Here is a 25,117-nt window from a genome sequence, read left to right on the forward strand (position 1 = left end):
ATTGTACCAACATGCTGTTGGGAATGATTTCAACATAACATACTTTGCTGAGCCCAACATTATGGAATTTCTTTTCCAGAATCTTTTTAACTGGTTCCTCTTCCTTGAATGTTATGAAACAGAATCCACGCCTTTTGTTTGTTTTGTTATCCATGGGAAGTTCTATTGATTCCACCTAAAACAAAAGAGACACCATTAATTTTCTATGTATCATAAATCACAATTAAAGAACTGCCACAGCCGGATTTATACCACACAAGACATAACTCATGCAAACCGCAGCAAAACCCAAAAGACTTCCAGCTACACTCCATATTCGAGAAAATGGCCAAAGTCAGCTAAAAGTGACCCCATTCATCTCTGGCATATGATTGTCATGAATTGTTCTGCACATCCTTCAATTGGCTTCAGTATAACCAATACATGTCCAATAAATCAGATATTGAATATTTTGCGAATCGATTTGGTTAAACTCAGTTTGTGCACAATCCACACGAGTGCTGCTTGAACTAGCAACCACACAAATATATCCAAACAGCAATCGCATATATGCCACGCAATGAAACCTCCAGGATGAGATTACGTACTTCCCCAAAAGCTCCAAAATATTCCCTGATCTTCTCCTCGACTGTATCAGGTGAAAGACCTCCTACAAATATCTTCTTTACGGGCTCCTTTTTCATGGCCTTGGCTTTTTTAGGATCAATTACCTTGCCATTCAATTTATGTTCCTTCTGCTCCATAACCTACATGGTCACAGGACAAAAATATTCAAAACATTACTAAGCAAAGAAATAGAGAAACTTTATTTCATTAAGCCATTTCTACTGAACCCATTTTTTTTAAGCCCATGGTTTTATGATCAAATACCTTATCCACACTGTCAGCCTCTTTAAACAGGACGAATCCAAATCCTCTTGAACGCCCTGTAATGGGATCCAACTTTAATGTGCAATCTACCACCTCTCCAAATTTAGAGAAATAGTCCTTCAGATCTTTCTTTGTGGTATCCCAGCTGAGGCCACCCACAAACATTTTTCTGCAGAAACAGTGAAGTATATATACACATCAGTAGCCAAATCAAAACTTTAAGCTGCCTCATACAGTAACCATGTTTCCCTGGTGTGCCTCCATCAAGAATGCATGCAGAAAGCTATTTGTGGACACACATTAGCAATTTTATTTCAGTCAACAATGCAGTAGATGCACAAGCAACATTAAATTTAAGCAATTAGTTAGATAGATTAGGGCCTTGCAAATGTACTGTACATTTCTCCAAAACAATCGATAAGTCAGGCAATGTCCATGACACCAAACTCTAGCTAAGAGTATTAGAACTCTCATAATGAAGTCTCCAATTATACTGACACTCAATATTCGAGTCAGGGCTTTAAAATCAATTCTAATAAAATAGCACTTAAACACCATCCCTGTCAAATCAGAATCACCCAATTTTACAAGATCAGTTTAAAAAACAAACTTCCTCATTCAAAGGTTGGACAGTACACTGGAGTAAGGAGCTACTAAAATTTTCAAGTGAAGTTTTTCTTCCTTGCTAGACAATTTTGGCGGATCAAATGTTTGAGTTTAGTGACAGTGAAATGTGCATGGACCCAGGTGTATGCTTGCACTGGAGTGTGTCAACTGAATGACACCAGCAACTACAAACCTAAGCAAAATTTTAAATTCAGCAAGGAATAGTCTTGAGCAAGGGCACTTGATTGAACAGACTGAAGTCAACTTCTCGTTGTCAAACAGAGCTTGATTAACAGACTGAACAGCAATACATTAAACCTTTGCGACATTCTTTACTCAGTCTATCTATTGCAATCTCCAACAATTTTATACCAACATTTTCTTCCCCATGCTTGACAGCAACACCAGAAAATTACACTTGCAAAGAAAACTAAATACTATTCTGCAGTAAGTGCACACCATTCTCTGCCAAAAAATTCATCCCAATTGGCCTCGCCACAAGCTGATCGCAATGTAGATTTTGGGGTGAAAAATCACTAAGTGGACATACCTTTCTAAAGTTGATGCCTGGCTGGACAAGTACATTGTCCAATCTTCATACGCAAACCTCAAATCCAAGCAGACTGGCAATAACATTCCAATCCTGGATTTAAATATTTGCTTTGACTTTACAGAAGTTAAATGTGGAAAAAAATGGTTGATATCACCCTCTGTTCAAGCAACAGGACCGATTACAATGTAATAACTGCTACTTGAGGGGACAATTCAAATTACGACCATTGTACTCAGAACTTTTATGTATCAAAAGTTCTTCTGTCCCAGGTCATAGAAAGACGTGAATATTTGTGAAATAGCTTCTCTTCAACCAGTTGGGATCATCGTATTTGAGAGAACCCAATTCAAAGACATTAATAGAAAAAAGCATGCATATTTCCAATCATCCAATGCAGAGCTCCAGCATACTGGAAGCACCAGGCAGAACAAAAGGAAGCTGATCATCCTCTTAAGACATTTCACAGGCAAGCATCAGATCAATGAGAAACAAAAACCAATTGCTGGAAAAGCTCTAGACCTGCTAAGATAATACTCAATTCTCTCAGTTCCGATGATGCCAACTTTGACAAGGTTGCCATCGAAATGTCGACCTTCCTCAACAGAGCAATCCCCAGCACTGAAGGACCGACTCATCTTGCACACTTTGGCACTCACCCCCTCCTTTCCCTCCGTCAAAGAGTGATAGGTTCCACTCTGTCCTCCGCTACCATCCCACCTGCAACCATATGCAGAGGATCATCAGCCTGTCACCTCCAGTAGTATGCCACCAAACAACATTCCCCTCCTCGTCAGCTTCCAAAAGGACCGTTCTCTCCTGTACAACCTAGCACACTCCCAGCATTCTCCCCGCATCCACAGCACTTCCCTCCACAACCATAAGTGCAATCCCTCTCCATTTATTTCCTTCCTTCCTCCGTATCCAGGGGCCCAAACACACCTGCCAAGTCAAGCTGCACTTTACCTGCACATCAATCAATCTACTTTACTACATTTGCTACTCACAATGTGGTCCCCTCTACACTGGGAAAATGAAGTGTGTACAAAAAAAAGACCATGAGCTTCCAGTTACCTGCCTCCAACAGCACCTTCCCTGGTCAACATCTGTCTCAGGCATGTTGCAATGCTCCGTCAAAGCTCAACGCAAGCTGAAGAACAGCACCTCATTTTCCACTTGAGAAATCTACAGCCTTTTGGAGGCCATATAGAGTTCAAGCCACCTTTTCCACATCCTTACCCTAACCACCGAAAACCTTGTGATCATATGGCTTGCTATTACACACAAACCATTGTTAGCCACTAATATGCCCCATTAGCATCAATTCATTCTCCTATGCTAATTATTATCCACTCCTTTGTCTACCCAAGTTCTTCCCTCAACCTCTGGCTCTATCGACACTTATTTACTTATTACCCACTCTCCTCCCCCGGCCCCCCCACCCCACCTTATCTTCAACATAAAAACTAACTTCTGCCCAGCTACATTCAGCTCTGAGGAAAAGTCACTGGACTGAAAACATTAACTGATTTCTGTCCACAGAAGTTCTCCGATCTGCTGAGCTTCTCCAATAAGTTGTTTTCGTTTCTGATTTTCAGCACCCGCAGTTCTTAATTTTTTAGTCAGATCAACGTGCATGGGGTTCTTAAAAAGAGACTCTGCCACTGTCTGCAAAACTAAACTTAAGATCACAACTATTCAAATATGAAGCTGTTTGAATATTTAGGGAAATCATTCATATGAAAGGTTAAGTGCATAAAGTAACCCGACTAACTGAAAGCCCAAGTTTTAAATGTCCGCTATCAACAAATATGAAATTTATACATATCTGCAACCTGAATATTTCTAATTTTCAAAAACGTCTACCTAAATGGCCATATTGCCAGTGGTCAAGTATTAAAACCAGTCAATACTGTGAACAAAATTTAAGATAAGTTGCTACAATGACGCACCACCTTTTAATCACTGTTAGTGATCAACTAGTTCAACGCAGTCTGTCGTACAAGTAAAGCCACATTAACTACACAAGTTAAACGTCAAAAGCACAACCTCGCTAAATTTACGTATAGAAAGACGCTTAAACATCAAAGTTTACAGCTAATAAACATCAAAAACCACCCTCCGCACCCGATGTAACAACTTTAAAAAAAAGGAAAGTAAAAGCTCCAATTGGCATCAGTCAGGCAATCAAACAATACAAAGATTTCAAAAGCTGGAACCACTCCTACCTTGTAACAAGCCCGTTAGAAACGCCCAGCCGCGGGAAAAAAAAAACCCACATGGGAAGAGGGATTTCAACCGGAAACCTGCACGATCATACGTGGGCCAGTGCCAATTACTGATGAAGGGAACGACGAGCAGGGAGAGCAGGGACTGTGAAAGCGGCGCCCCTGCTCTCCTCTCCCCCCCACCCCATCCTCCCGCCACCAACTCAATGGGCTAGCCCTCCCTCGATCCGCTCCTTCCACATGCGGCACCGCTTTTACAATGAAAAACCACCACCTTCCGGCAGCAGCAGCCGCTCTCAGTGACTGAGTGTTAGAGAGAGAGAGCGAAACAGAGAGAGAGGGGCGAGACACCCCCCCCCCCTACACACACAGAAAAAAAAGGGGGGAGAGATTTTCAAGTCCTGGAAGACGGGGGTCACCCTCGAGTTGTGCAGAATTAAAATAAATAATGGCACTTATTAATTTTTAAACTAAAACCTTCGGCGGCTTTGGAGATGGGGGGGGGGGGGGGGGGAAGGGAGAGGGCGATTGAGACAAGTCCAACATGACTTCAAGGACGTTGCTGCTTTTTTATATCGCGCCTTTCCGAGGGGGAGGGGGGGAAAGAGGCTGAACCCTGGAAATCTCCAAACACCCAGCCGCTCCCACATACAAACTTCGCAGCATCACCTTCCTCCCCCCGAGCCAAGTGAACAATCTTTACAGAGAGAGATATATATATATATATATAAATAAATAAAGCAGAGGCCCCCGCGCGGCTCCTCACCCTTCGTCCTCTTCCGTTTTGCTGGCGTCGATCTTGGCCCCTTCGGTCTCGGCGATCGCGCCCGATCCATTCCCGCCGTCGCTCGCCTTGGCCTCCATCGCCGGATCGCCCATGCCCGCCGCTGCCGCCCCAGCCTCGGCGGCCGCCGCCGCCGCCATATCCTGTAGGCCTTGGCCGGCAGCCTGGGCCTCCACCTCGGAGAACGGCACGGCCTCCGACATCGCTCCGAGAGAGACGGGGTGCGGTGAGAATGGCGGGTGTGGTGGTGGAGTGGGGGGGGAGGGGAGGGGGAGAAGTTTAAAAAAAAATAACCGGGTAAGCCGCTGCGCCGCCCGGATCAAAGGCTGAGAGCGGAAAGGTTTTTAATAATAATTTTTTTTTAAAAAAAAAGATAAAGGTCAGGGCCGAGTCAAGGAGCCCCGCCCGCGCACGCCACCACCTCCCGCTCCTACACAAACCGACCCCGGGCGGCTTTCGTGTGTACGTATCACATAAAACAATACACACTGGAGGTGTCCTTGGCAGGCCCCGGGGAATGAGCGATGTCTCACCGCTGGCTAGCCCCGCACTCACTCACTCACACCCGGCCCAGAGAAAGGGAGGGGGAGGGGGCGGGGGGGGGGGGGGGGAGCCGCCGCGCACGTTCTTCTCTTTAAATAATGGACTCTTCACAAAATGGCCGCTGCCGCCAGGACCAAGGCCCCCCGGGAAACGTCACATGAGGCGGCGCGGCCACCAATCGCCGCGCCGGCAAGAGCCGACGCAGGCGCCGTGGCGGGCGAGGGCCGAACCACATGGAATGTGGACCAAAGAGAGTCCACTGGAGGCGCAGGCCGCAGTGGGCAAGAGATAACCGCGCTGCCGCGGGCGGGAGGAATAGAGTGACCATTGTGATGTCATTCTCAGGAGGAGCGGAGTCCTCCAGGGTCGGGACTCGGCTGCGCTGTTATTGGGTGCAGTGCGGTATTGAGGCTTTACCTGCCAGCCTTTTACCAAGGTGAGAGTTATTTGGATTTGAATCACGAACCCGGATTGCAACGGAGATCTGTTGGTTTCGCATTCATCTTTTGATTGCAGCAATGTCCTGCCCTGGTCCGTATGTTGTACTTCATATCCCCGAGGCGCTTGTTACTTTGTTTCTCCGGGGGTGTTGCCAATTGTTACAATGTGACCCCCTGTTCAGTCGTAACTGGATCACCGTGTAGCCGTATGCAGCGTCCAAATCTCGCACTAAGCGTACCAGAGAAATTCAGTAAGTATGTTAATTTCTCCTCGGGTTGACCAAGGCTCAGATTGCACCGCAGTTCTGCACTGTTTTGAATGTAAGAGAATTATCCCCGTTATCCTGACCAATGCTTCTCAATCAACATGTCCGAAGCAGATTATCTGGTCATTTTGACATTACTATTTGTGTGAGGCTGATACCCTGAAACTGGCTGCCGTACTTTCTACAATACGATAGTGACTGTACTTTAAAAGAAGGTTCTGAAGAAGGGTCTTCATGCTCGAAAGGTTATCTCTGCCTTCTCTCCACTGATGCTACCAGATCTGCTGAGTTTCTGCAATTCCTGCTTTTGTTTCAGATTTCCAGCATCCACCGTTTTCTGACTTAACAAGTTCTTAATGAGATGTACATCGATCTTTTGAAAACTGTTAAGAATGTGGCAGTGACTGCTGTAATCTCTGGATTCTGTAATGTTGTTCAGAGTATGACATAAAAATACCTTTGGTTAATAAAACTATATCAAATTGAAATGTAAAATCAACAATCAGTTTCTCATTACAAAAGAGAGTTCTAAACTTTGTACGTGTTTCTTAATTTCACTCCTGAAAGGACTAACTTATTTTAGACTGTACCCCTAGTCTTGAGATGTTTCAACCAGCGATAATAGTTTCTCTCTACCTATCCAAAATATCCTTAATATTTCTTTAAATTCTAGGTAGTACAAATTTGTGTCCTTGTAATTTAATTCTTGAAGTCTAGGTGTCATTCTGTAAATCTACGTTGCAGGACTAATATCTGCTTTATAAGGCGTAGTGCAAAATTGTGTTCTTAATATTCCAGATGTGATCTAACCAGGGCTACTAGCCATAGTAAAATTTTTACCCTATTTCTCTAGATATAAAGATTAACATGACATTTTAATGACCTAGGTACTTGGGTCTCCTATTTTGTTTAACATACTCTCTGTTTCTAATAATCTGAATAATGTGATTGGCAAGAACACTAGCCTCTGCACAGTTCTGGTGGAAACCATCCCATTGTCACAAAGCTACTCTCGCAGTAGCGGTGCCACTACCCATGAAATAGACCAATTTCTCCAATAACAATCACATTCCTCTCTCTGATCTGATTTTCCCTTTGCAATTTATACATGGCTCAGATAATAATCCAGAGATTATGATCTTTTGAGGATCTGTTTCTTAATCTGGCATCTAGTCCCTCATACTAACTTGTGTCTATGTCAATGGTATCAATTGTAGTCCAAGTAGAATCCCTCCGTCCCACCCCTTCCACTGCAAATTCCTCTCCAGCCCAGAGTAGATGTCCCAAATCCTGGCACCAAATGGACAACACAGTTGGCTGGACTCATGCTTTGTCCTCAGGAGAATGGTATCGACCCCCCTCACAACAGTTTCACCCAATAGCACTTTTCCTCCCTTACTCTTTCCCCTTTTGAGTGGCATCCTGTACCATAGTCTGTCAGTTCATCCATCCTGCAGTTCTTACTATCATCTAAACAAAGTGAAAAATCCTCAAACCCGTTAGACCTTATTTATTTATGCCCCTTATGATTTTACAAACTGTTATAACCACCTACGTGTTCAACACTATATTGGACAAATAGGAAACTAGCCACCAGGGTACATGAACATCAACTAGCCACAAAACGACATGACCCTGTCTCACTAGTATCCTCACAAGGACACCACTTTGACTGGGACAATGCATCCATCCTAGGACAAGCCAAACAGAGACACACACAAGAATTCCTAGAAGCATGGCATTCCAACCAGAACTCTATCAACAAACACATTGAGTTCGACCCCATCGACCACACCCTGAGGAAAAAGAACAGGAAGTGACATCACTGACCCAAAGAAACGCAAACATGTAAATAGAAAGCAGGAATTAGCAACAGTTACCTAGTAGGATGATGAAACATCTGGAAATGAACCTTCCAGCTCAGCAAGTAAACCTGCATCCAGATAATAAAATGTCACACCATGACTGCAGCTGTCTTTGTAGGACAATTAATAGCTTTGGGTGATGAGAATTAGTTACCTTCTCATTTAGTCTCCCACCATATCCATTCCCTTACAATTAGTCATTTCCAAGCACCAGGGACTAATGATAAACTAATTTGCTCCCAGGTAAACAGGTGCAAGGCCTCCAAGACGCCAAGAGCAAGTTAGTGAAAATGGCAAGGCCCATTTTATATTTATTCTTGCTTCCAGTTACTTCCATCACCGGTATTGTGGGGAGATGACTGGCTGCCTCACTGTAGGAACAATTGAGGAAAAACTAAACTCAGTAAACAGAAAATCAGAACTGCATCTGACCGTTTCACATCCCTGCTCAGCAACAGCTTCAGGAAAACTAATATAATTTCAAAGCCTGCCTCATACTCTTGGGTGCTTCATATGATTTGTATGTAAGTGATGTAACTTTTTTACCAAACTAGGATTTTCCTCAAATTAATTTATTTGTCTAAAAGTTGCAATAAAGTAGCTGGAAATAAATTGCTATAGTAACTTAGTGCATGTTTTAAAATGATTTGTTTATTGTACTGGTATTTTTGTGGTTAATAAAAATAGTGAGTCAACACTACCAATTTATGCCATTTTGTATTTAGAAATCTTTCAAAGTGTTTCACATGTAGGTATTTTCCAATCAACCTACTCAGAAATGCTACTATACGCCTCTGGAGCAGGTGAGATTTGAATCCAGGCTTTGTGGCTCTGAAGTAGGGTACACTGTGCCACAAGAGCCATGTACCTGTATGTATTTCACTTGTAATGATGCTAAATGTTATGCAAGTAAATTGAGTGACAATTGGATCAATAAATAACTGATTTGTTTTGGTGATATTGAAGGAGGAAGGAGACCAGGAAAACCCTTTACATTACAATATTCCTGTTGAAACGTAAATATCCAATTGATCTGTAAGAAAGTAAACAGTAGAATCGGTTGATGTCCCATCTGAAACATGCACCACTGAAAATCCAGTCCTCCCTCTGTGCTGCACTGGAATGTAAGCTGAGATCAGACTCTTGGCATTGGATTTGAATACTGAGCCTTCTGACTGTGATAAGTTTGTTTCCAACTGATAAAATCTGATATTTGTATTAGCTAATATACTTTAAATTGCCTTTTCATTGTTCTGATTTTTGTTATGATTAAGTACATACAATTAGGAGCAGAATAGGCCACTCAAACCTGCTACACCATTCAATTAGTCTGATTGTGATTTCCACATTCTAGACTACCCCAAAAAAACCTTCACCTCTTTGCTTTTCAAGAATCTATTCACATCTGCTTTAAAAATTTTCAAAGGTTCTGATATCACCATATTAGTATAATAATAGAAAGTTAGAGTATATCTCGGTAGGTGGTAACTGGCATCTTCATCCAAATGGCTGTTGTTGATGCGTGAATATTAGAAGACTGCAACTATTGTTGTTTGCAACAAAGCTCAGCCTGATTTTCTTCTTGTTCAATTTTCACAGCCTTCCATTTAATAGCAACCAATATTAGAATTTAGACTTAACATGAGATTTTATTGTCACATGTACTCAGGTGTAGGAATGCATGAGCACAGTGAAAAGTGTACAAAGTCACCATTCTCTGGTGTCCTCTTGGTGACAAAGCCAGAATCTCAAACCAAAAAAAAACAGCAGAAATAAAAGAAAACCAAAACATAAGAGAAATGACGAGATCTCAAAGCCTAAGCCTCATCTCCATAAAGGCTTTTGGAATCACCGATGCAGGCACCCAGGCCTAGCCACAGCCTGAAGTCTCGGTCAGCCTGCGAGTCTTGCATTGATTGCAGGGAGGAGCTGCATTCTTGCTGAAGCTGTCATTGTCTCCAATGCTGCCCCTGAACACCAGGAGGATGTCCTTGCTGCCGCCATCACTTCGCACTGCCAGGAGGCTGCTGCCATTCCCGAGGACATGGAGGTCCTGGGCCTCCTTCACCGCTGCTCCCTCACCACCAGACCCCTGGAGGAAGAACGCCTCATCTTCCGCCTCAGAACACTTCAACCCCAGGGCATCAATGTGGATTTCAACAGTTTCCTCATTTCCCCTTCCCCCACCTCATGCTAGTTTCAAACTTCCAGCTCAGCACTGTCCCCATGACTTGTCCGACCTGCCCAGCTCCTTTTCCACCTATCCACTCCACCCTTTCCTCCCTGACCTATCACCTTCATCTCCTCCCCCACTCACCCATTGTACTCTATGCTACTTTCTCCCCACCCCCACCCTCCCCTAGCTTATCTCTCCACGCTTCAGTCTCTTTGCCTTTATTTCTGATGAAGGGCTTTTGCCCGAAACGTCGATTTCGCTGGTCGTTGGATGCTTGCCTGAACTGCTGTGCTCTTCCAGCACCACTGATCCAGAATGCTGCCATTCCATGCACAGTCAGATCTCACCGCTGTGCTGATGCCACTGATTAACCCACCACAAAAGGCTTTAAAGGAAAGAAAAACTGAGAGAAAAAAAGAAAAGGGGTTAAAAAAAACAGAAAAATGTCTCTCTTCAGCCCGTTGGCCCATCTGATCAACATCCTGTTGTACTCTGAGGTAAGGTAGATGGAGTTAAATTTAGATAAATGTGAGGTGCTGCAATTTTGAAAGGCAAATCAGAGCAGGACTTATGGTAAGGTCCTGGGGACTGTTGCTGAGCAAAGAGACCTTGGTGCAGGTTCATAGTTCCTTGAAAATGGAGTCACAAGTAGATAAGACAGTGAAGAAAGTGTTTGGTATGCTTTCCTTTATTGCTCAGAGCACTGAGTACAGGAGTTGGGAGATCATGTTGCAGCTGTATAGGGCATTGGTTAGGACATTTTTGGAATATTGTGTGCAATTCTGGTCTCCTTCCTATTGGAAAGATGTTGTGAAACTTGAAAGGATTCAGAAAAGATTTACAAGGATGTTGCCAGGGTTGGAGGATTTGAGCTATAGGGATTGGCTGAATAGGCTGGGAGTGTTTTCCCTGAAGCATCAGAGGCTGAGGGCTGAGCGTATTATAAAATCAAGGGGCATGGACAGGGTAAATCCATGCCACTCATCTTTTCTCTGAGGTAGGGGAGTCCAGAACTAGAGGACATAGGTTTAGTGTGAGAGGGGAAAAATTTAAAAGGGATCTGAGGGACAACTTTTTCATGCAGAGATGGAATGAGCTGCCGAGAAAGTGGCGGAGGTTGGTATAATTACAACATTTAAAAGGTATCTGGATAGGTATATGAGTAGGAAGGGTTTAGAGGGACATGGGCCAAGTGTTGACAATTGGGCCTGGATTAGGTTGGGATATCTGGTCGGCATGGATGAGTTGGGCCAAAGGGTCTGTTTCTGTGCTGTACATCTCCATGACTAAGAGCAGAAGTTGAAAATAAAGAAAGAAAGCAGACCAGAACAGACAAGTGCCAGGCTTAGGACCCCACGCACAGCCCTGCTACCCTGCTGCCATCTTGTTCGAATACAATTAGGGATGTGCGGATTGTTATGATAGAAGAATATTGGAAGCTCATGATAAAGTGCAAAATTACGCCACTGCTCCAGTGTTTCAGCCAGTCTCCATAACTTCTAGTTAACAACAAAGGAGCAGGGTTTTAATCCTGACTGGATGGGGTTAGTTAGAAAAAGCTATTGAGAGCCCTCTTTCCCCAGTGTCCCTTGTCAGTTTTTCACACATAATATTTGTGAAATTTTGGACCTTCTACTCCTGCTCTCACTGTTGTCCTCCAGCTGAAGTTAACACCCTGTCTCTGATTGATGTTGGATTTGGCAAAACATTTTTTGATCTCGCATTGAAATAATTTCTTATGTAGAGTCCTCTGTATCTACAAAGTGGAGTGAGTCATTGTTAATGAAGCAAATACAGCAGCCAACTTTAGTATCAGCAATGTATATATTTTGTGAATACCTAGTTCATTGAATTTAAATTAGGACATAAATTTTAGTTTGAAGAATTAAAATGTAGAAAATGGGACAAATGTAACTGAAGCACATGGACACCTTTTATACTTAAAAGTTTGGGACATGTTGCTTGAAGAGGTTAGTATCTCGAAAGGTAGGATTTGAAACAGTGGATGAGTTTGTAGAGCTCTGTTCAATCTAATTTCTGTGCAGGGCAGTGGCTTCTGGAAACAGGAGTCAATTTGTCTGGATATGCGTGAATTTACACAGCTTAAAAATACGGGGTAGACCATTTAGGACAGAGATGAGGAGAAACTTCTTCTTCACCCAGAGAGTGGTGGCTGTGTGGAATGCTCTGCCCCAGAGGGCAGTGGAGGCCCAGTCTCTGGATTCATTTAAGAAAGAGTTGGATAGAGCTCTCAAAGATAGTGGAATCAAGGGTTATGGAGATAAGGCAGGAAGAGGATACTAATTAGGAATGATCAGCCATGATCATATTGAATGGTAGTGCAGGCTGGAAGGGCTGAATGGCCTACTCCTGCACCTATTGTCTATTGAATCCTCCAAGTGACCACACACTGTTGCTGAGCTGAAAATGCAGTGGCTACACTTTCTGCTATAATGAGAGTCCAGAGTGAGTGCTTATTTTGTGCGTTAAAACGAAAGTAGTTGGAAACATACACTAAACCTTGAAAGACTGTGGAACCTAATCAAGTGAAAGAAGTTCTTGTAAGTGTGGATTACTTGATCTAAAAGTCAGGTCGAAAATAGCTCAGAGCAGTCATCGTGGAGATGTGTGGAATATAAGGGAGCTCTCTCTTTTTCATTTATGTTTTCTGGGAGAGGAGTTAGTTGCAGTTTAGAGCTGGGAAGTTATGCTGTTAGCAGAGTCCAGGCAGTTCAAGCTCAAGATAAGTCCCCAGGGAACACTGACTCCACACCACCGGTTTAGCATACTACAGCAAGTAGCTGAACAAATTAGATGCAGCACCCTTTGAAGTTTCTGTCCCTTGGAGTTAGGAGAATGATAATGAGAACAATAGTAGTGGAGCAGCCAGGAGGACAAACTGTTTTACTTGAGGACTGGAGTACCAAGACGCAGTTGAGGGTGCGGTTAAACAAATCTCTTGCTGCAGGTATGCTGTATTGAATGGAAGGTCAAATCTATACAATTTGAATTTTGAAAGTCAAATTGTAGGTGAAATGGGGTTAATTTTTTCAAGAATTAATACAGAAGGAGATAGTGTTGAAGCATCAATGTGAGTGATGCAAGGAAGAAATCAAATATGATATTGGGGATGGTATTAATTTTTTTCATTTCTGTTTCAGATTTTTACTACTCATAACTCTTAAAATGTTAGTGCATCCTGATGGACTCAGTAGAAAACAGTTTTGGGCCCTTTATCTAAGGAAAGATATACTGGCATTGGAGACAGTTCAGAGAAGGTTCATCCCCCCCAAATTGATTTTGGCTTTGGAGAAATTTTGTATTGAGAAATGATTTAGTCAATCAAGATTTCTGTTTTCATTTCTGATTTCCAGCATCCACTGTTTTCGTTTTCTTTCTATAGAAAAGACATCTATGGAAGGAGAGCAAATGTATGTAGCACCTTAATGGAATACAATGTCCCAAGGTACTTATCAATGTCATTCTGAATAGTCATTGACCTGGACTAATAACTCTCTTTCTCCCCACAGATACTGCCTGACCTGCTGACTATTTTCAGCACTTTATTTTAATTTTATACTTCCAGTACGTGCAGTGCTTCAGTTTTCTTTTAAAAGGATTGGAATGGAGGGTGAGGGAGGTAAGAATATATCAGTATTTGTGAGTGGTGCATTATTTCACAGTTTTAACTTTCATTTATTACAGTTGAGAGACCTCATTGTGAAAGAGTAATAGTCAGTTGAAATAAAGTCCAATCCTGACAGGAACCTGGCTGAATAGATAATGATTTTCTTTTCCCCAATCTACATTAAAAATCAGACTTTTTCAGTCCTTCTCATGAAAGAATTTCGGATTCATTGTGTTCTGACAGAAATTTCCACTCATCCCTGTCTTAAATGGGCGATTTCTCCCTCTGATATATGCCCCCTGCTCCTAGATTCTTCAAAAAGGGGAGATGATCTCTCAGAATTTGCCCTATCAAACACACACACACACACCCCCCCCCCGCCCAAGAATCTTGTATGTAAAATTATCTCTCATTTTTCTAAACTCAAATAAGTACAGGGTAAAAACAATGACTGCAGATGCTGGAAACCTAATTCTGGATCAGTGGTGCTTGAAGAGCACAGCAGTTCAGGCAGCATCCAACGAGCAGCGAAATCGACGTTTCGGGCAAAAGCCCTTCATCAGGAATAAAGGCAGAGCGACTGAAGCATGGAGACCACGCTTCAGTCTCACTGCCTTTATTCCTGATGAAGGGCTTTTGCCCGAAACGTCGATTTCGCTGCTCGTTGGATGCTGCCTGAACTGATGTGCTCTTCAAGCACCACTGATCCAGAATCAAATAAGTACAGGTCCAGTCAACTAAAAAACTTTTCTCATATAAATTTCTCCCTGCACAGAATTAACTTGGTGGACCTTCTCTGGACTGTCTGCAGTGCCAGTATATCTTCACTTCGATAAAGGTCCCAAAGTAGTTCACAATATTCTAGGTGTGGTCTGACTAGGACCTTGTGTAGTTTTAACAGGACTTCCTCATTTTTATATTCCATTCCTTTTGATATAAAGTCCAGTATTTTTAAAAAATTAGATTCCCTACAGTATGGAAACAGACCCTTCGGCCCAACAACTGCATACTAACCTTCCGAAGAGTAACCCACCCAGACCCGTTCTCCTATCCCATATTTACTCCTAGCTAAGGCACCTAACACTATGGGCAATTTAGCATGGCCAATTCACCTGACCTGCACATCTTTGTGATTGTGGGAGGAAACTGGAAGACCCGGAGCAAACCCGCAAAGACGCAGGGAGAAATGCAAACTCCACACAGACAGTTGCCCAAGGCTGGAATGGAAACCAGGCCCCTGGCGCTGTGAGGTAGTAGTGCTAACCACTGAGCCACCATGCTGCCCTGTCTTCTTTATTATCTGCTGAGCCTCTATGCCAGTACTTTCACATGCATGCACAGGGATCCCAAATCCATCTAGGCAGCAGGTTTCTGCAGTGTTTCTCCTTTAACTAGTATTCAATTGCTTGATCCTTCCTGCCAAATGTCTAACCTTACGTTTTCCCATACAATATTCGTCTGCCAAGCTTTTGTCCACGCAGACCGTCTATGTACTCCTCTGCAGACAATTTAATTCATCCTCAACACTCAGCCAGGGCGGCATGGTGGCTCAGTGGTTAGCACTGCTGCCTCACAGCACCAGGGACCTAGGTTTGATTCCAGCCTCAGGGAACTGTCTGTGTGGAGCTTGCGCATTCGCCCCGTGTCTGTGTGGGTTTCCTCCCACAATCTCAAAGATGTGCAGGTCAGGTGAATTGGCTAAACTAAATTGCCCATAGTGTTAGGTGCATTAGTCAGAGGGAAATGGTTCTGAGTGGGTTACTCTTTGGAGACTCGGAGTGGACCAGTTAGGTCAAATGGCTTGTTTCCACACAGTAGGGAATCTAACTTGCATTCCCACCTATTTATATGTGGTCAGCATATTTGATGACAGTACATTCACTCATCTCAACCATGTTATTAATATATATTATAAATAATTATGGTTCTGCACTAATCTCTGTGACACACCACTAGTTACAAGTTGCAATCCTGAAAATTCTCTGGTATCCTGAGTTTTGTATCTCCTATTAGGTAGACAAATCACCTTCCAAACAATCATACAATCCCCACACCATAGGTTCTTCTCTTAGTAAGTAGCCTGAAATGTTGTATCTTATCAAACAGATTTGGAAATCCAAATACATCTGCTGGTTCCCCCTTATTAATGCTATATGTTACTTCCTCAAATAACACGAATAAATTTATCAAGTATGATTTCCCCTTCATAAACCATGTTGACTCTGCTTAATCAGATGATTAAGAAGAGAATTGAGCCACTTGGCCCTTCAATCATGGCTGCTGGCTGAAGAAATTCATCATCTCAGTTCGAAAGAATTGCCTCTTCCCTCTGAGGCTGTGCCCCTGGGTCCTAGTCTCTCCTACTAGTGGGAACATCTTCTCAACATCCACTCTATCCAGGCCTCTCAGAATTCTGTATGTTTCATTCATATCCCTCCTCATCCTTCTAAACTCCACTGAGTACAGACCCAGAGTCCTCAACCACTCATATAACAAGCCCTTTATCCCCAAGACCAACCTTGTAAACCTCCTCTCGACCCTCTCCAAGGCCAGCACATCCTTCCTTCCTTCCTTCCTTCCTTAACAGAGCCCAAAACTATTCTCCTAACTCTAAATGCAGTCTGACCAGAGCCTTACACAGCCTTAGCAGTACATCCCTGCTCTTGTATTCAAACCATCTTGAAATGAATGCTAACATTGTATTTGACTCCAAACTGCCAACTGGACTTGCATGTTAACTTTAAAAGAATCCTGAACAAAAACACCTAAGTCTCTTTGTGCTTCAGGTTTTTCAAAGCCTATCCCCATTTGGAAAATTGTCCACCCCTCTTATTCTTCCCACCAAAATGCATGACCTCGCACTTTCTCATGTTGTATTCCATCTCTCACTTCTTTACCTATGGTCTTGGCCTGTTCAAGTCTTTCTGCAGCTCACCGCTCCCTCACCTATTTTTGTGCAATCTGCAACAATGCTCTCAGTTCTTCCATCCATATTATAAATGTGCAATGTGAACATTAACCCCTGCGGAACTCTAATAGTCACCTGCTGTCATCGTGAAAAAGAGCCCTTTATTTCCCCCCACTCCGCTTTCTGCCAGTCAGCCAATCATCTATCCATGCTAGTATTTTGCCACTTCAGTGAGGTGATGGCCTCATGATATTGTTGCTGGTCTGCTACCCCAGAGACCTAAGAATTGTCTAGGAATCCGGGTTTGAATCGCACCATGGCAGGTGGTGAGATTTGAATTCAATAAAACTCCGGAATTAACGTCTAAAGATGACCATGAATTCATTATTGACTAGTGGGAAAAACCGTATGGTTCACTAATGCGTTTTTGGGAAAGAAATCTGCCAACTTTACCCAGTCTTGACAACATGTGACTCCAGACCCACATCAGTTGATCTTTAATTGCCCTCTGGGCAATAAGGCATGGCCTAGCCAGTGATGCCCTCATCTCATTATTTAAAAAATTAACACCATACGGTCTTGTCTTATCTTGTGCAGCAACTTGTCAAAGTCCTTCTAAAAATCCAAATAGATTATGTTCAGTGGCTCTCCTTTGACTAACTTGCTCATTTCCCATGGCTATTTCACCTATCCCTGGACACTACGGGCAATTTAGTATGGCCAATCCATCTAATCTTCACATCTTTGGAGTGTGGGAGGAAACTGGAACACCTGGAGGGGAGCCATGCAGACATGGGGAGAATGTGCAAACTCCACACACACAGTTGCATGCAGGTCCCTGGCACTGTGAGGCAGCAGTACTAACCACTGACCCACCATGCCAATGTTGACTCTAAAATCTTACCAACAACCACAGTCAAGCTAACCAGCCTGTAACTTCCTGTCTTCTGCCTCTCTATATATTATTACAGGTATCCCCTGCAATCCGAAAGTAGAGCGTTCCTATGAAACCTTTTGTAAGCTGAAATGGAGTAAAGTGTAGAACCATGAACTTATATGGGAAAAATTCCGCCTTTTTTCGTAAAAGTGAAAATCCTCTTCAGATTTCTTTCAGTTAGCGAAAACCAGTAGGTCTTTTGTAAAAGCGAAGTGACGTAAAGCAAACTTTTGAAAAGTGGGAGAACACTGTAAATACGCTGCTATTACCTTCTTTCAAAATAGACTCTTAAGATAATCACAATGTTAAGTGAACTGGCCTACAGTTACCCATTTTTGTACCCATCCCTTTTTAAATAATGGCAGTTTTCCAATCTTCTGGAAAGCATTTCTGGGTGATTACTACCAGTGCATCCATTATTTCGATAGCTCCTTCCTTTAATATCCTAGGATGCAAACCAAGACACAAAAGGAAGAACAAAGAACAAAATAACAAAGAAAATTACAGCACGGGTACAGGCCCTTTGGCCTTCCAAGACTGCACCAATCCAGATCCTCTAGCGAAACCTGTCACCTATTTTCTAAGGGTCTGTAACCCTCTCCTGTCTGCCCATTCATGTCTCTAAATGATGCTATCATGCCTGCCTCCTCCACCTCCGCTGGCAAAGCGTTCCAGGCACCCAACACCCTCTGCGTAAAGAACTTTTCACGCACATCTCCCCTAACCTTTTCCCCTCCCACTTTGAACTTGTGACCCCTAGTAATTGAGTCCCCCCCCCCCCCGGGGAAAAAGCTTCTTGCTATCCACCCTATCTATACCCCTCATGATTTTGTAGACCTCAGTCAGGTCCCCCCCTCAACCTCCAGCTATCAAATGAAAATAATCCTAATCTACTCAACCTCTCTTCATAGCTAGTGCCCTCCAAACCAGGCCATATCCTAGTGAACCTCCTCTGCACCCTCTCCAAAGCATCCACATCCTTTGGTAATATGATGACCAGAACTGTACACAGTATTCCAAATGTGGCCGAACCAAAGTTTTATACAATCGTAGCATGACCTGCCAACTCTTGTACCTACTACCCTGACTGATGAAGGAAAGCATGCTGTGCACCTTCTTAACCACTACATTGACCTGCATTGCTGCCTTCAGGGAACAATGGACCTGAACATCCAGATCTCTCTGTACATCAGTTTTCCCCAGGACTTTTCCATTTCCTGTATAATTTGCTCTTGAATTGGATCTTCCAAAATGCATCACCTCACATTTGCCCAGATTGAACTCCATCTGCCATTTCTCTGCCCAACTCTCCAATCTATCTGTATTCTGTTGTATTCTCTGACAGTCCCCTTTACTGTCTGCTACTCCACCAATCTTAGTGTCATCTGCAAACTTGCTAATCAGACCACCTATACACTTCCTCCATATCATTGATGTATATCACAAACAACAATGGTCCCAGCATGAATCCCTGTGAAACACCACTGGTCAAAGGTCTCCATTTTAAGAAACTCCCTTCCACTGTCTCCTGTAGCCCAGCCAGTTCTCTATCTATCTAACTAGTACACCTGAACCCATGCGGCTTCACCTTCTCCATTAGCCTACCATGGGGAACCTTGTCAAACGCTTTACTAAAGTCAATGTATATGACATCTACAGGGCTTCCCTCATAAATTAACTTTGTCTTGACCATTAGCCCCATTAGTTTCACTAACACTTTTTCTTTGAGTACAAATCATTGTGTTTACAGTATTTCCTAACCCCCTTGTTTTGTCCTTTGATGAGATTGTACTTTGTAATGCTATTTGTGACCTCCACCATGATGTCTGTTGCAAAGTTATTCAACTCTTCTGCCATTTCTTGGTTCTCCATTTGATTTCCCCAACCTTATTCTCAAATGGCTTGTGTTAACTTGGGCCCCTCCCTTCAATTTTAAATATATAAAGGAACCCCTACTCTCTTGATTTTTAAAAATCTTTCCCAATACTCTGTCTTACTTTGCCACATTGTATGTTTTTTTCTTTTAATTTGATCCTATGCTTGATTCCCTTGGATTATCACTCTTGGCGTATTCCCCTCTTAGAATTCCTCTTCCACGTTGTGATATATATTGATATGAGTACAGGCGGTTCTGCCATAATGCACATTTCTTCAATGTGAATTGGCTATAAGGCAATTGAAGAATTTAGATAATTATTTGTAGAATCTGAACTTTCCTTACCTGTATTGGCGGTAACCTGATTCCGGCCCCATTGGTTTAAATGGTGCTGCTATTACGTGATTTTCTTATACTGTAGGATCACGGAAACTGAACTATCGCATTATATCAGAACAGAATGCATTGAATGAACTATATTCTTAAATGTCTGCTATTTTCCATGAACCATCTTTTGTGCTAAATATCTTTCCCAATTAACTCCAACTATGTTTGCCCCCATTCCTATGTATTTGCCCTTATTTAAGTTTAGCATGTTTGTTTCTGACCCAAGTTTCTCTCTTTCTCTCTCTTTCTCTCTCTTTCTCTCTCTCTCTCTCTCTCTCTCTCTCTCTCTCTCTCTCTCAAACTGAATGCTAAATTTCACCACGTTATGGTCACTGTTTCCTTGGGGATCTTTTACTCTGAGATTTATTACACATTACACATTACTAGATCCAAAATGGCCTCATCCTGTTTGGATCCACAATATTTTGTACTAGAAAATTGTCCCTTGTGGTTAGCTCTGCCAACTTAACTTTCCCAATCTAGGTGAAGATTAAAGGCACCCACCATTAATGTACAGCCCACCTTATGATTTATTCTATTTCCTATCATATAGCTACATTTACTGGGCCTATAGACTACTCCTACAAGTGTTTTCTCCACCTTGTTATTTCTCAGTTCAACCCACATGGATTTTTAATCTTTCAATCCAAGATAATTTCTTGCTATTGTATGGATTCCATCTTACACTAACAATGTTATCACACCATCCTTTTATTTCTTGCCCGTCCTTTGGAAAACTCCCATACCCATAGCTTTTATCTCCTTGTAACCCTGACTCCATAATGATAATACTATCATACCCATTAACCAGTCTCTGTGTGCCATTATTTGATGTGCTTGGTTCCAAATACTGCATTTAAGTAAAGTTCCCTTAATTTTGCCTTATTACCATTTTTTTCCTTTTGCTCTATTTTTTGCTAATATTTTCTGCTTTTATACGTTGCCACTTTCTATCTTATTCTGGGTCATTACCTAGACAGCTACTCTGCAAAACTGCCATATCTTTTTGTTTTGTAAGCCTCCTTATCCTTCCCCGTCAGCCCCCAACAGCATTGTCCACCCCATCCTTGCCACCCCAATTAGTTTAAAACTCTCTTCAATGCACAGTTATTCAATTCGCCAGGGCTGAGGGAAGAAGGTTACTCCACCTCTTGAGGCTGCCTGACTTGCTGTGTTCTCCCAGCCTCCTGCTGGTCTACTTTGGATTCCAGCATCTTGCAGTTTTTTGTCTCCTAAGAGTTATGAAGAGCGGGCAGGAGGGTGGAGTTGAGGGTGCGATGAGATCAGCCATGATCGTATTAGATGTCGGAATAAACCTGAAGGGCTGAAATGCCTGTTCCTGCTAGCTTATGAACAGTTCTTGTGTTCATATTTACAGTTTCTCCTGCATTCTGTGTTTCTTTCAGAATAACTAAACACATGATCTTACAAATGACTCTTAAATTACAAATGATTCAAGTTATTTTAATATGCAAAAGTTTGGTCTGTGTTGTTTTTGAATGCATCACAGTTATATAAAGCCTCTAGTAAACCATTTAATTAAGTTATCAATCTTCTCCAAAGACTTACTGTCAATCTTTGCTTTTACTTACAGTTTCATCTCATTTACTCTGATTCAAACAGCTATTCACACTTAGTTAAATCCATTAAATGACCTTCAAGCAGTTTTAACCAGCAGTTTGCACCTTGTTGTTTAGATAATCAATTTCAATGAGAATCTCCTGCAAACAATTACTGCCATGGGATGTATCATCGACACAAAGGATATGATTTAACTTAATAATTACCTTACCTTTTAGCAAAATAATTAACTGTTTATGTTTGCACCCTTGGGTTAGAAGTTGCAATGAAGGATGCCAGCCTGGCCCGAGTGGAGGTGTGGCAGGAGTGGGATGACGAGGCTGGGACAGAATTAAAACAGGCAATGATCTGATGAGAGAGGGATTGGTGTGGCTGCCTGGTACATTGATCTGAGAAGTAATACTTCCTTCAATTTATTTTTCAGCGCTTAGACCTCTGATGTCCATGGGCAGTAGCGACCTCTGAAGCTGGAAGTTAATGTATCAGTAAGCCAATCGGCAGTCATGGAACCTTGGAGCAGTTGTGTGGCCGCACAGTGTCAAGGGAATAGCACTGAGGGGTACTGTGCATGAAAATACTTGGAAAGTGGGGATTACCCCTGCTGTCTGACCTTGTTACAGCATTGGTTCAAACATGAACAAAACAGCTGAATTCGAGAGGGGAACTGAGAGCCAAGTTTGCGTGGTGTCACAACCATTTGGATGGGCATGTCTTAAAGTAGAAACAAAAGCAGAAATTGGTGGAAAACTTCAGCAGGTATGGTAGCATCTGGGACAAGAAAGCAGAGTTAACATTTTGGGCCCAGTAACCCTTCGGAGATAACTGTGACCCCAGGTGAATTCAAAACACTAAGGATGAAATTTGTGTTGGAATCCATACGGGGTGAGTCTGAGCTGGAAGCAGAATCTTGTGATGTGCCTTTGGAAGTGAGTTTTGGAAAATATCTTGTCAAATTTGAGGAGCAACAACAAAAGTAATGACAGTGAATAAAATCATGTTGTAGACAGGACGAGAACTTTTCAAGGTGGGCATACCTGGAAGAGATTAGATTAGATTACTTACAGTGTGGAAACAGGCCCTTCGGCCCAACAAGTCCACACCAACCCGCCGAAGTGCAATCCCTACATTTGCCCCTTACCTAACACTACAGGCAATTTAGCATGGCCAATTCACCTGACCCATCTTTGGACTGTGGGAGGAAACCCACGCAGACACGGGGAGAACGTGCAAACTCCACACAGTCAGTTACCTGAGACAGGAATTGAACCCGGGTCTCTGGCGCTGTGAGGTAGTAGTGCTAACCACTGCGCCGCCCACTTTTTCTTTTTTCAAAACTGTTACCAACTTCATTTATTGTACTGGCTAGCTTACCCCCATATCTACTAACCTCCCTCCTTATTTTATTTTGTTTGCCCTCTGTTTTGTCTTTGTAAGCTTCCCAATCCTCAGGTTTTCCATTGCACTTTGCCACATCCCATCATTTCTCTTTTGCTTTTTTTTAATGCTGTGCCTAACTTCCCTTGCCTCATCCTTCCTCTACCATGCCTCTTTTTCCTCATGATAAATCTCTGCTGTATCCTGAATTACTCAATCATCTCCTGCCATTGCTGTTGCACTGATCTTCCTGCTAGGACCGTCGCCCAGTTAATTATACCCTGGTCCTCCCCTCTGTGGCAGTGAGTTAAATACAAAAAAAAAGAACTGCAGATGCTGGAAATCAGAAACAAAACAGAAATTGCTGGAAAAACTTAGCAGGCATAGCAGCATTTTTTTTTGTTTAACTCACTGCCACAACTCTTCCAATTATGCTCACCGTGAAGATGTTCTGCTCCTCTTTTCAACAGGATTTCTATTTAGATCGTTTTTCTTGTTTACTGTCATTTCTTTCTTTTTCATTCGTAGAATCCTTAATGTGGAAGCAGGCCATTTGGCCCAACAAGTCTGCACCGACCCTCCGAAGTATATCCCATCCATACCATTTCCCCTGACTAATGCACCTAGCCTACACATCCCTGAACACTATGGGCAATTTAGCCTGGCCAATTCACCTAACCTGCACATCTTTGGACTGTGGAAGGAAACCGGAGCACCCGGAGGAAACCCACGCAGATACGGTGAGAATGTGCAAATTCCAAACAGACAGTTGTCCAAGGCTGGAATCAAACCTGGGTTTCTGGCATGTGAGGCAGCAATGCTAACCACTGAGCCACCGTGCCGCACTTTATTGTCGCTCCTGAAATTTGACAAGATGTTTGCCAAAATTCGTGGATTCCAAATCAAGTTTCATCCTTCATGTTTTGACTCCACCCGGGATCACAGGTATCTCCGAAGGATTACTGGACCCAGAACATTAATTCTGCTTTCTCTCGAGATCCTGCCAGACCTGCTGAGTTTTTCCAATAAATTTTGTTTTTGTTGGCCTTCCTAGTGAGAAGGTTTGAGCACAGGAGTAGGAATGTCTTCCTGCAATAGTCTAGGGCCTTGTTGAGAGCGCATCTGGAGGCTGTGAGCAGTTTTAATCTCCTCATCTGAGGAAGTGTGTTCTAGCTAGAGAGGGATTATGACAAATGTTTACCAGACTGATTCCTGGGATGGCAGGACCGATGTATGAAGAGAGCCTGGAACAATCAGGCGTATATTCATTGGAGTTAAGAAGAATGAGGAGGTGAAGATGAGATGTCCTAGAAACCTTTAAAGTTCTAATAGACGTGAAGATATCATGACTCTAAGAGGTGTATTTTGTCCTGATTTTTTTTTAATGGAGAGGTTGAGACAGAGGTGAGGAGCAGTCAAGGCAATAAATAGCTTGTGAGGTGTTGGATTTTATTTTAAGTTTGAACAATAGTAGCAGCCTTAATGGGTGGGGTCAAGCTCCTGCAGAACCAAGACTTTTAGTTGAGCTTTTAGTAGCTGTTGGGGTAGTGAAAGCTGCTACATCTCTCTCTCTCTCTGCTACAACTAAAAGCTTGGGTTCTCTTCCTGCTGCTAGAAATGTAAGTAAGACAATTTATTTTATTGAATTTGTCTATGCCACGTGTGTGTTTATGGGATGTTACTATATTGGAACAGATAATGAGTAGTTTATAGTATTTTGATAGTTCCAGTTAAGCCAATCCTTTTATTTTGTCTGTATTTTAACTTTAGTATTTGAATAAAGTGTGTTTTGCTTCAAGCCTGATACTTTGATCAATATAATTGCATCTGGAACACAAAGCCTGGCACTTGCCTTTAAAATGAAAACATTAGTGTCAAGGAGATACACATGTTTTGAGGGAGTTTGTTCTGTCCATAACACAGGACTAAACAGCGTAAATGTAGGAAGAATGATCATGGAGTCCAGATCTAAATGAGGAGAAATTCCTTCACCCAGTGGTGACCCTACTGAATTCCCTGCCAAAGAAAGCAGTCGAGGCCAAAACTTTGAATGTTTTCAAGGAGTTTATTTATCACGGCTAAAGGGATCAAAGGGTAT

At 42.6% G+C, this 25,117-nt stretch overlaps 1 protein-coding gene and 1 long non-coding RNA gene across 5 annotated transcripts in view; one reads left to right on the forward strand and one right to left on the reverse strand.

The window, feature by feature from the left end:
* hnrnpd (heterogeneous nuclear ribonucleoprotein D) overlaps nucleotides 1-5,654 on the reverse strand; it is an 8,682-nt gene extending 3,028 nt beyond the window's left edge. For 2 of the 3 annotated variants that reach the window (XR_009644746.1, XM_060825575.1), the window contains exons 1-4: nucleotides 5,021-5,654; nucleotides 871-1,039; nucleotides 588-746; nucleotides 44-175 (exon numbers count right to left, since the gene is read on the reverse strand). Coding sequence is in view for 2 of the 3 variants with exons in the window: in XM_060825575.1 (XP_060681558.1) it covers nucleotides 44-175; nucleotides 588-746; nucleotides 871-1,039; nucleotides 5,021-5,241 (681 nt within the window). In the remaining variant the exon portion in view is untranslated. The remainder of the gene's footprint in view (nucleotides 1-43; nucleotides 176-587; nucleotides 747-870; nucleotides 1,040-5,020) is intronic. The other variant, XM_060825563.1, reaches the window with a different exon arrangement.
* A 46-nt stretch (nucleotides 5,655-5,700) lies between these two features.
* Nucleotides 5,701-24,817, forward strand: LOC132816122 (uncharacterized). Of its 2 annotated transcripts, none has more exons than XR_009644749.1 (4): nucleotides 5,701-6,272; nucleotides 13,859-13,968; nucleotides 22,070-22,527; nucleotides 23,548-24,817. It is a non-coding gene; the product is annotated as an uncharacterized LOC132816122 (long non-coding RNA). The 2 variants fall into 2 exon arrangements; XR_009644748.1 differs by having other exon boundaries at nucleotides 22,070-22,401.
* The last annotated feature ends 300 nt before the right edge of the window (nucleotides 24,818-25,117 follow it).

This window comes from Hemiscyllium ocellatum, chromosome 1 (genome assembly GCF_020745735.1).
Source record: "Hemiscyllium ocellatum isolate sHemOce1 chromosome 1, sHemOce1.pat.X.cur, whole genome shotgun sequence".
Lineage (NCBI taxonomy): Eukaryota > Metazoa > Chordata > Chondrichthyes > Orectolobiformes > Hemiscylliidae > Hemiscyllium > Hemiscyllium ocellatum.